Source organism: Xyrauchen texanus, chromosome 4 (genome assembly GCF_025860055.1).
Source record: "Xyrauchen texanus isolate HMW12.3.18 chromosome 4, RBS_HiC_50CHRs, whole genome shotgun sequence".
Taxonomy (NCBI): domain Eukaryota; kingdom Metazoa; phylum Chordata; class Actinopteri; order Cypriniformes; family Catostomidae; genus Xyrauchen; species Xyrauchen texanus.
The window spans coordinates 44,056,439-44,068,259 of NC_068279.1; the positions used below are offsets into that span (position 1 = coordinate 44,056,439).

At 42.4% G+C, this 11,821-nt stretch overlaps 1 protein-coding gene across 1 annotated transcript in view; it reads left to right on the forward strand.

The window, feature by feature from the left end:
* Nucleotides 1–10,170, forward strand: part of LOC127642520 (D(2)-like dopamine receptor) — a 119,605-nt gene extending 109,435 nt beyond the window's left edge. Inside the window, exons 6-8 of the mRNA XM_052125154.1 lie at nt 1,283–1,369; nt 8,678–9,023; nt 9,165–10,170. Coding sequence (XP_051981114.1) covers nt 1,283–1,369; nt 8,678–9,023; nt 9,165–9,361 — 630 coding nt within the window. The 3' untranslated portion in view covers nt 9,362–10,170. The remainder of the gene's footprint in view (nt 1–1,282; nt 1,370–8,677; nt 9,024–9,164) is intronic.
* Nucleotides 10,171–11,821: the final 1,651 nt, after the last annotated feature.

Consider the following 11,821-nt stretch of genomic DNA (forward strand, 5'->3'; position numbering starts at 1 on the left):
TACACAACAATGCAATGTGGCCACATGCGTTTCAGAATACATCCAAATGTGGTTTGAGTGATCCGATTACAAAACGTTTTGGCCATACAGGATAGTGTACCTCTACACAAAAGCATTGCCTGTTAGGCCAAAATGACTGACTGGGCAGCTGCCTTAGATTTCACACAGAGCCAGGATATTGAATTGCATATTTTTAGAACAATAATGTTATGATGGACAAAATATTTAAGCTTACTTTGTAAAGGCAAAATACTCTAAATACTTTATGGAATATTAAAACTTTATTACCATCTCTATGACTGATCTTTTCAACTAGTTGTGTGGAAGCGTATGTGTTTTGGTGTGCATGTGTTTCACTGGCTGACATAAATTTAGTATAAATTATGTAAATAAGTCGCTTCGGACTGTAAGTCACAGGACAGTTCAGATGATGAGAAAAACGCTACTTATATTACATAAAAAAAAAAATGGTAGTACCTGTTTTGTCCAAACCAGTGACTGACTGGGCAGCTAGGCAGCTGCCTTAGATTTCAGGAGCCAGGATATTGTATCTGGCTAATCATGTATAATGATCTTTGTTTGATAAGAATGCACATTATGTAAATAAATGGAGTGGTGGTGGCATAGTGGGCTAAAGCACTGAACTGGTAAGCAGAAGGTTGTTGGTTCGATCCCCACAGCCACCACCGTTGTCTTTGAGCAAGGCATTTAACTCCAGGTTGCTCTGGAGGATTTTCCCTGTAATAAGTGCACTGTAAGTAGCTTTGGATAAAAGAGTCTGCCAAATGCATAAAAGTAAAATGAATGGTGGTTTTACTTTTGTCACCTGTGTATTTGTAATTTGGTAGGGGACATTGACTTATGAATATGCATTACCACCTGGACTCTCTTAAAGTAAAGCCATTAAAGCAAACTAAACTCACCATACACATTCAGAGTGTCAGAGCACACTCCTCACACTCCAGAGCTACGAATTATTTATGACCTTTGTGCCCTTTCATCACCGATTCCTTACACTGGCTGTTTTTAATGGCCACTTTGGATCAGTTGGTTTAGCCAACTAGTTTTAAATGGTCCCAATGACACTTTGTTGTACATCTAAATATATTTTTCATTACCCCTTTTAGTGCTAGAAAGCACAAGTGTTGTCGTTTAGTGAATTTATTTGCATTATGTTTCATCAAGAGCCACCAACTATACATGCAAATGATTTTCAAGGCACATGTTGTCTTCGGATTTAACGATAACCGCATACTGAATCAAATTTTCTTATCTGCTTCAGGAAAAGTGCACTCATCCTGAAGATGTAAAATTGTGTACCGTGATCATTAAAACCAATGGGGGTTTACCTGCCAAAAACAAGAAAGCAGTAAGTCTCTTTCACCCAGACCAAGTCATGAAAATAATGAACATTTCGTATGCACTACATTAACACCATCAAATGTTATCTCACAGTGACCTTAGCCTCATGTGGGATACAGTTATGAAATCAATGATCATAATCTGTAAAGAAGAATTAGCCAGTAATTTGGAAGGTTAAGTACCATAAAATATTTGTTTATAAAGCTTTCAAACCTTACAGTTAAAAATGAATATTTACAGTTTTAGATATTTGTTTTGAACTACAAAGATACAAAATCATATACTACAAAATATTATTTACACAGTCCTGCCAGCATGATCTCAAATGTATTTATAGGTATTTGCACACAAATTGTAGTTATAGCACATGTAAAACTTTTTCTAATATTAATGCATGAACAATTTCTACAATGTCAACACTTTTGTGTACATACAGCTTTAGAGATATGTGCTATGAGGCATTGTACCATTTTAAAGTATGCATTCTGAATTATGTCTCTAAACATAGGTAAAATGGTTAAATTTTAGATCTTGTCAAAATGTTGATATTACACATTTAAGTAGATAGATAATTACAAGAATGAGATCACATTGGTTGTGAAACTGACTGTTTTCTCCACTAGATACGTCTGCTCTTATTATCCATGAAAACCTTCAGAAATTCCAGTTAAAAGTACATTCCACATTACATTAGGAAAATAACAAGGAATGTAAAGAAGAATCTTCAGTAGATAGTAAGAGATAATTTAATGTGTACGAAATGTTATTTTTTTATTTTTAGTGAGAGGCACTCCTTAAGGATTTTTATTTATTTATTTAAATTATCGCATAGTGTATACAGATTAAAAGAATACGTTTATTTATTTATAATTTTGAATGAGCAAAAAAGATGTAATGGAAGCTTGTTTTGATAAAAATGTATTTAAAAAAAAAAAAGGTGGCAAACATTTTGAATGTGATCAAATTACCTAAAAATCAACCTTATGTGGGCCTGGGTAGCTCAGCGAGAATTGATGCTTACTACCACACCTGGAGTCACAAATTAGAATCCAGGGTGTGCTAAGTGACTCCAGCCATGTATCCTAAGCAACCAAATTAGCCCGATTGCTAGGGAGGGTAGAGTCACATGGGGTAACCTCCTCGTGGTCGCGATTAGGGGTTCTTGCACTCAATGGGGAACGTGGTAAGTTGTGCGTGGATCACGGAGTTTGGCATGAGCCTCCACATGTTGTGAGACTCCATTATATCATGCACAGCTAGGAATGTGATAAGATGTGTGGATTGATGGTTTCAGAAGCAGAGGCAATTGAGACTTGTCCTCCGCCACCCGGATTGAGGTTAGTATCCGCGCCACTATGAGGACCTACTAAATTGGTCATTCCAACATTGGGAGAAAAGGGGAGAAAGTTTTTCTTTTTTTTTAAATCAACAATTTGTCAGGATCCAGTCACGTTGGTCAGTTCTGTTTATAGTTTGAGTTGGCTGGATTCTGACATCCATGTCTTGCTTCTTGTGTTGGTGTGTTTGTCTTTGTTTTGTGTCTGAACACATGGCTTTTGTTTTTGTTAGCCTTGTGCTCTCCTGACTCCTACTTGTTTCCCCTGACCACACCACACTTGCCTAGTGCTCGTTGTTTCCACCTGTTGCTCATTCTCTCCATACTATTAAGATTCTCTGGATTTCGCTGGCCCTCCCAGAGACTGGTGATCAGGGGCTCTAAGAGGGGCATGCAGGGCTTGCCTCCGATAATGAGGACATGATCTCAGGTGACTGTGGGTCTAGAATGGGCCCCCAGGATCCAGACTGGGAAGCAGATGTAGGCAGGGCTGAGCGCAAGATGAGATGAGGAGGGATGCACAGGGGAGTAAAGCCTGGAGAGACTGATTAGAAAGCAAGGCCAAGCAGATTGTCTCAGGGTTAAGACTTACAAGGGCTGTAGCGTTTAAGGTGAGACCAGCCTTAAGAATTAAGGGAAGACCGGCATCTGAGGAAAATGCAGGAACGATCTCAGTGAAAAGGACTCGAGAGACCGCAGAAGGCAGGACTGAGTCAGTGGTGGAAACTAGGGAAAGGGACAGGTCAGCAGCAACCAATGAGGAGACTACAGGGTTAGATGCAGGAGCTGGGGAGAGGATTTGGTCGACAGTGGCTACTGGGGAGTGGTTAGGGTCAGCTGATGGAGAGAGGACTGTGAAGGTCACAGTGGCCTGAACAAGGAAAGCAGAGGACTTCTGAGTGAGAAAAGGGTCTGGTAGCTCCACAAAAGAAGAAGGTGAGGCAGACAGGAACTTAAAGTCTGGCAGGAAAAGTTTGGTGGTGGCTGCTTGGGAATGGACTGGGTCGGCGGTGGCCATTTGGTAAAAAAACTGGCTCAGACACTGGCAGCAGTCATGGCCAGCATGCTGAATGCAGGGAAATGGCCTCTGTGGCCAGGAGCCCTGGTGGCAAGGGAACCACTTCTGATGATGGGAGCACTGGCAGAAGGGGGCATGGAAATGGCTTCCTCGGCCGGGGCAGGAAGCTCAGAGACATAGGGCTCTGGGGAAGCTGCAACATACTCTGGCACCTCCTGTTGGTCAGCACCAGACTCTGGCACCTCCTGGTGGTCAGCAGCGAACTCAAGCAAAGGGACCTGTTTCTTTCTACTTCTCTTCCTTCTTCCAGAGGAGCAGTCTGTAATGACACATTGGGTAACTGTAGCAATGGCCAAAATGGAATCCTCATAGGTAGTAGCTAACAGAACAGGAACAACCAAGCAAGGGGCTGAGGAGCATCACATCTCTTCACAGGATGTCTGAGTGCCGCATGCAAAGCCTCTGAGAACTTACTGAAATCCTTCAAATATGGAGAGCCAATCCACTGTATGGACTTTGCACAGCATTGTGCCCGACCCATGAGCATGCGAGACATGAAGGTGACCATGCGATCTTCAGTCAGAAACAGGTAAAAATGGTAAGAAAAATAAAACTGGCACACTGACCAAAGAAAGCGTTGCAAATGCCCGGATCACCGTCATAAATCCCTGGGCAGGGCAGATGGACTGGGTGGAGGTTACAGTGGCTCAGGCATACTCAGAGTGGGAGATTTCAGTCAAAAAGATGGCGATGTTTACTCCTCTGGGTCTGAGTCCACAGAGCATTTATTGAATCTACATCAGAAGAAACTTAGAGAATGGAATGTAGCATTTTACCAATGGATCTCAGGAAGGACAAGGGAAGACACACCTACAGAGTTAGATGATGATGTAGACCAGGTGCCAAGTGCCGTTTAGTCAATTGAATGCTAATGAGAAGCCATATGGTCACCACTTAAAACTGTCAGATACTTTTAATATCCTCTTTCACACATAACATCTACATTTTCTCTAAAAAAATAAAAATTAATCCGTTATTGGATATTTTTAAAGCATGTTTATATTATTTTTCATGTTGGCCTACACTGGAACATGAAATACGGTAGGGTACAATGGTACTAAAATCCCATTTCATCCCCATAGAGCCTGACATTTGAAATAACAGTCTGACAAATAACATTTTCTTAAATGTAGCTGTTTTTTGAACCTATAGAGACTATAACTTAATAAAGTAATCTGTGTTTTTGTATCATATTTTAATACAACAGACTTTAAATGTCACTATACTCCTAATGCACTGCAGTTATTTTTTGTGTTGTACTTTTTATTTAAGTTCCTTTTAGCCCATACATGCAACAGAAGTAAATCTTGGGGTATATATCTCTGGGCTTTTCAGAGATACAAAATGTTTGGGATTTTGGTCATGACAACTTGGTCTATATAAATTGATGATATTAAAATTCAGCACATTCAAACAAAAAATATGTGTTTCACTGGCTGACATAAATTTAGTAGTAAGATGTCGTCATAGTAGCTTGATGACAGAGTATTTATAATGACAGAGCAGACTGCTTTTGTACAAATACAGATAAATATCAGTTACCACTTGAGATGTATCTTTTAAAAATTATACACAATTGTTTTCAAAGCACATTAATGTATGAAATGTAATGATGATTCACAGATATCAATGTGATTCAAGATGATTATGCTGAACATATGATGATTACAAAAAACGTCATGGTTACTGTTGTAACCTCCATTCCCCGATGGAAGGAATAAGATGTTGTGTCGTTGTAGTGACACAAGGGGTCTCTTCTGAGAGCCTTGTGTTCCTCTAAAATTTAGAAAAGGCCAATGTCAAGTTGGCAGACAGAATTTGCATGCCCTGCTCCCGGACATACGGGTATAAAGGGGAGCGGGGGAGCAAATGTCAGACAGGATTTCACTGAGGAGCCAAGAATACTGTGACGGCGCATTACAGTGTTAGTGATAGTGACGTGGAAAGCGGAACACAACATATCATTCATTCCATTGGGGAATGGAGGTTACAATAGTAACCATGACGTTCACCTTCGGTCACTCACTCAACGTTGTGTCGATTGTAGTGTCACAAGGGGTCCCACTTCAAAACGGTATGCACTACCCGTGTTACGTGACTGCCGAGCCAGGTGCAAGCAGGCTGCTGCGTGCTAGAAGCAGCTGGGTCGGCTGCACATAACCCTCCCCAACGCCCCCACTAAAAGGTGTCATGTACCACTCTTAGGTTCCCAGTACTCGTACAGGAACAGGCGATACGTCTTGTTTGGGAGCCATTAAGCCAGCCGTGGCCTTTTCTCTCTCTGTGTTTCTTGTCATAGATTTAAAAAGCGGCTGGGGTGAGGGGTGCTATAGATGCATCGGGGAAGGCGTCCTTTCCCGTTCCTATTCTTTCAGGGGGAAAAGGCCATGCGGAGACCACAAACTGCCCAGACTGGGGGGAGGTAACATGTGGCCAATACCCATGGGGGTTGTCAAGCCACCCGTGGACATGGTGCAGTGGTAGATCCTGCCTGACAAGGGAGTAGTTGCTACAGACACGGCGACCGTGGGGCTGCAGGGACTGCCCAAGGGAGACGCGGGTCCGGCCAGCAGGGGACCGTACCACGGAAAATACGTCACAGGGAGTTGCCTGAAGCAGGAACTATGCCAGTGGAGCCCAAGCCCAACACGGAGCACTCGACTCGTGGTGGGTCTGGTGGTGAATTCCTCTGCTGAATCCGTGGCCAGAGGGCTAGGGAGGAAGAGTGTCCAGGAAGAGAGAGCTTACTGGCAAACCTGGGAGAGAAGGTGCACTGGATCAACTTGGTGAAGGGTGCATTGTGCAAGCAGAACACCGGGTCAGCTGTTCCATATTACCGAGTTCTACCGGCTCGGACCTGACAAAACACGGGACGAGACCGACTCAACCCTGAGGTTGTAGAACCTAGCAAATGTGTTGGGTGTTGACCAGGCCGCCGTTCTGCAGATGTTCGCTAGGCAGATGATAAGGAGTTGCCATTGGCCAGTGCCCACGAGGATGCCACACTTCTCATAGTGTGCTCGAACCTGCAAGGGGTGGGCACGGCCTGGGTCTGATAGGCTAGGGAAATAGCGTCAACAACCCAATGAGCTAACCTCTGTTTGGATACACCGTCCGCCAAAGCAGACATAGAGCCCAGCGTGTGGTCCATGTAGATACGCAAAGTACATACCGGACAAAGCAACAAAGAGGCTTCACGACCTGCTCCCTGAAGGGGGTCGCAGGAACATTGGGCACTTAGCCTGGTCGCGGTCTTAGGATGACGTGAGCATCTGCCGGACCGAACTCCAGGCAAGTGTCGCTGACAGAGAAAGCTTGCAAGTCCCCAACCCTCTTGATGGAAGCGAGCACAATCAGGCGGGAAGTCTTCAAGGAGAGGGCTTTGAGCTCGACTGAATCAAGCGGCTTGAAGGGGGGTCTCTGAAGGACCAAGAGGACCACTGAGAGATCCCAGGAGGGGAACAGGCTTGGCCGGGAAGGGTTCAACCTCCGGGCGCCTCTAATGAACCTGATAAACAAGTCGTGCTTACCAAGGGACTTGCCATCTACTGCGTAGTGGTGGACTGTGACAGCAGCGTCATATACCTTCAAGGTGGAGGGGGACAGCCTCCCCTCCGGTCTCTCCTGCAGGAATGAAAGCTCTGACAGAACTGCGCATCTCTGCGGGTCTTCAGAAAAACACCAATTTGCAAACAGATGCCACTTGAGGGTGTAAAGCTGGCTGGTAGAGGGAGCTCTGGCTTGGTTTATCGTGTCTACAACTGCAGGTGTTAGACCGCTTAAGTCTTCCACGTCCCGTCCAGGGGCAAGATGTGGAGATTCCAGAGGTCTGGCCGTGGGTGCCAGAGGGAGCCCCGTCCCTGAGAAAGAACGTCCTTCCTCAGGGGAATTTGCCTATGAGGTGCTGTCACGAGGAGCGTGAGATCCGAGATGGGGGACGTACGCTGGGAGATGGGAGCATTTGAGAAACGAAAGCCGCGACCGCAACGTTGCCATGGTCGTGTCCTTGCAGTAAGAACATGAACCATCCACAAACGCTGCCATCCACAAACGCTCGCTACCCAGGCACACGAGGCAGCGACTTTGACCGTCAGATCTGGAGAGATATCAGCCACATCCAGAAACTACACAGCGGCGGAAGGGCATCTTTAAAAAGATGCATCCTGAAAAGGACGTTCAATGCTCGCTCGTGTATCTTGCTCTTTTACCATTAAAAAAAACTATTTTAGAGGAGAATAAACTCTTTTAGGAGAGAAGCACTGTCAAAGCGCCCAAGGTAGAGTCTGCACAGCGTACAGAGATGAGAAAGTTGCTGGAATGCGCCGACAGATCCAACAGAAAGCTCTCTTGCAGAGGTGGGTGAAGCAGTCGTGACACACAGCTCGCTGATCACACAACCGTTCGGCTCCAAAGAAAAAGTCTGTCTAACATTCGCTCCTCTGCTCCCCTTTATACCCGTATGTCCGGGGGCGGGGCATGCAAATTCTGTCTGCCAACTTTACATTGGCCTTTTCTCAATTTCAGAGGTACGTGAGGCTCTCAGAAGAGACCCCTTGTGTCACTACAATCGACACAACGTCTAGTGAGTGACAGAAGGGGCATTACTTTATATGTATAACTTTATAACTTTGCAAAGTATAAAATTAGTTCAATAAATAACAATTCACAGTTGATTTTCCAAACTATATTTAAAAAACTAAAACAAATTCACTAAGATTTTGTAGTTCATTCTCCTCGTTGAGTTAAATACTTCAATTTTTTTCTGAATTCAAAATATGTATATTATTTAAAGATTAAATAAAGAAATTCAGTTTGATAGAATTTTTTTCATTCAATTGAAATGCGTATATATTTTTTAATAAACTGAATGAAAACTAATCATAAACATGTGCCTACATTAGCAAGTGATAAAGGAGGTTCTGCATCAGGATGGTGATGTGGGAGAGGACATTGTGGCCAGCAACAGTCCTCCAGAGAAAAAGAAAAAACAATCCACTTTGGCCATTGACCTCTTGGCCAACTCAAGCCCCAGCCATGCTTCACCATCCCACGGTGAAGGCCAGCCATATGGAGATGAGAAAAATGGGCATGCCAAGGAGATCCAGACTCCAAAAGAAGCTAAACCTTTTGAAACGCAGGCATTACCCAATGGCAAAACCCGAACTACAGTGACCAAAACCATGAGCAAGAAGACGATGTCCCAGCATAAAGAAAAGAAGGCTACTCAGATGTTGGCTATTGTTCTAGGTGAGGTCATGATGCTGTCAGCTCCCATTTCATTTAAAATGAAGTGTTCTCGGACATAATCCCAGCAGGGGTTACATAAAAGTACAAGATTGCATAAGGGCTTGTCCTCGGAATACCTAATCTTTATTTGCTCTATTGCAGGTGTTTTCATTATTTGCTGGCTGCCCTTTTTTATTACTCACATTTTAAAGACGCACTGCACAAGCTGCGTGGTGCCACTGGAAATGTACAATGCCTTCACGTGGCTGGGATACGTGAACAGCGCCGTCAACCCCATCATATATACCACTTTCAATGTGGAGTTCAGAAAGGCTTTCATAAAGATATTGCATTGCTGAGGATATTGTTCACTGCAGGAATAGAGGAGAGGAGTGATATCAGTCTGGATTTTCAGAAGAGGTTAGTGCCATTCTTCACTGCTGTTTGAAATGAAGGATTTACAAAGCCACACTTTTAGGACATGGTTGTTGAACTCTGTTGCAGAAAATGGAGCTTTCAGTGCAGTTCCAAATGAAAGAAAAAGTAAAACATTTTCATGAAAGTATTTTCATGTTTTTGACATTTCAGTCTCTAATAACCCTAAAAGAATAGTACACTAAAAAATGAAAATTCTGTTATCATTTACTCACCCTCAATCACCCCTCGCTTGGGAATTTTGCTCAAAATTTCCTTGTGGGCTCTATGGCAGAAAGAATGTCATATAGGTTTAGAACAATGAACATGGGGGTTAGAATTTGAAAACAAATGTTAATTCTTTTTTTTTTGTTGAACTGTTCCTTTTAAGAAATGATGCATGTTTATTTCCTTTGGAGTTTCAGTGTGAATGTGATTAATTGTAGATTAAAGAACTGCAGCAAATTTGACATTATTGAAAATCTTGTCACAGTGACGTTTGATGTTTTTATGCAAGATGGGACCTGGATAAATTAACATCAAAATATAAATGTAGAGGTGAATAACATGCTTACAACTCTGTTTATTAAATTGTTTGTTTTTTGTCATTAACCTACATTTTTTTTTTACTTGTGAATATAGGCAGAGTGATGGTAAATTCAAGGAAAAATGCTTATATTTTGATTTACAGTATGGTTTTATAAATGCAGAACACTTATTAACTGTACGAATGCCTTTGACATGCCGACTATGAAGGACAATGTAAATAATAATTTGTTAAATACTTTTATTGAAGCCCATGACAAAAATGATCATGCATGTTACATTGGTACTTTGCATTAAACCGCATCCAAAGTATTCCTACTGTATTTATTTTTTATTATTATTTATGTGTGTGTGTACATCAAGAGTACACACAATTATCTGAGCTGTATAATGTTGTGTCTATGTTTTTCTGTCTGATACTTAAGTATGGTAAATGGGTGTAAGATTTGACATGTGACAGTGTTTTATTAAATTTTTTTATTTAATTTTTTTGTGGCTGGGGAAAAAAAAAAAGCACAAATAATTTGTGTAAAATGTACATCCCCAATGATAAAATGGGGAGATAAATCAAAATAAAATCAAAATTGTTATTGTTGCATTGATAAATGAGCTCCGATTTTTTTAAGAATACTTGCGAAGGAGACCTCTTGCAGAACTGAATTAAGACATTTAAGAGGTTGTAAATTTTATATATATATATATATTTTTTTTTTTTTTGCACACATAGCTAACAGATTTTGGGAGTGCTTTATCATATTGCCTGATGGCCATTAACTCTATTGCAGGTAAAGGTTATAATTGCACTTCCCTGGAGGTTCCTATGTTCTTCTGTCTAGAGAAAATAAGTCATTACCATAGTCATTTACAGCATGTTATTAAAATGTCTTTAGAGAGCAAGATCTATGGATAAAAGACAGAGTCATACAAGTCATTGCAAGCCCTCATTTGTTTAGCAAAAGGATGACTGATCATTGCTAAACATGCAGATCCTGTACATATGCTGTTCTCAAATGGTTTTTGCTTCGGGGCCTAAATTTTACAATCATGGCGGAATAGGAAAGTTCACAAATTTGGTTCGCTTTAAAGTCAGCCACTTCAATGCTGCATCAGTAGCTGACACCACGGGAGCTCCTCGTTGCAGTGTCGATCTTTGAAACTCTTTTTAGTTACACCAATATTACTGGCAGATGGTGCTTGCTGCTCCAACCCAGACATATATCTCTGTCTGACGGGCACAAGTGTTTCTTTGTCTCTCTGCCCATACCGAAGCAGCACTCGGTGGGACTGATTTTGGTCACTACGAACACTTGAAAATCTCGGCTAGCTTTCTTTCTGAAGAAGTGTTGGTACCCCCTCCTACAGAGGGACTACATGAGGGTTTACAGTGCAGAGATTATGAGGAGGATTTCTTGCCGGTTGAGGCCTTGTTCATTACGCCTGTGATTATCTGCGCAACAGCATTGCCGTACATGTTGCGATCACGTTTGGCGGTGATGATGAATTCAGAGACACTACATAATACAAGGCCTCTGATGGCTAGACCTGTTCACATTCAGCTGATGAGCTTGCTGGTAATTCTCCATATAGGGCAGAAAACCATGTGAGAACTGATGGTGTTTCTCGCCTGGGCAAGAAATAGCCCACACTTGATTTCCATGAGCATTCATGACTCGATGGGCAGATCTAACCAAATCACTGTGACTTAGACAGCATAAGTGCTCTCACCGAAAGATTCCAGTTGTCTACAAGCAATCGCTGGCCTACAAGCACATCTTGCCAAGGCAAGGTGGCTCTTTTCCTCATGCTTTTTCTCAGGGCAGCGTCCAGCACAACCAAGGCCACCACCATTCCTCCTCTCC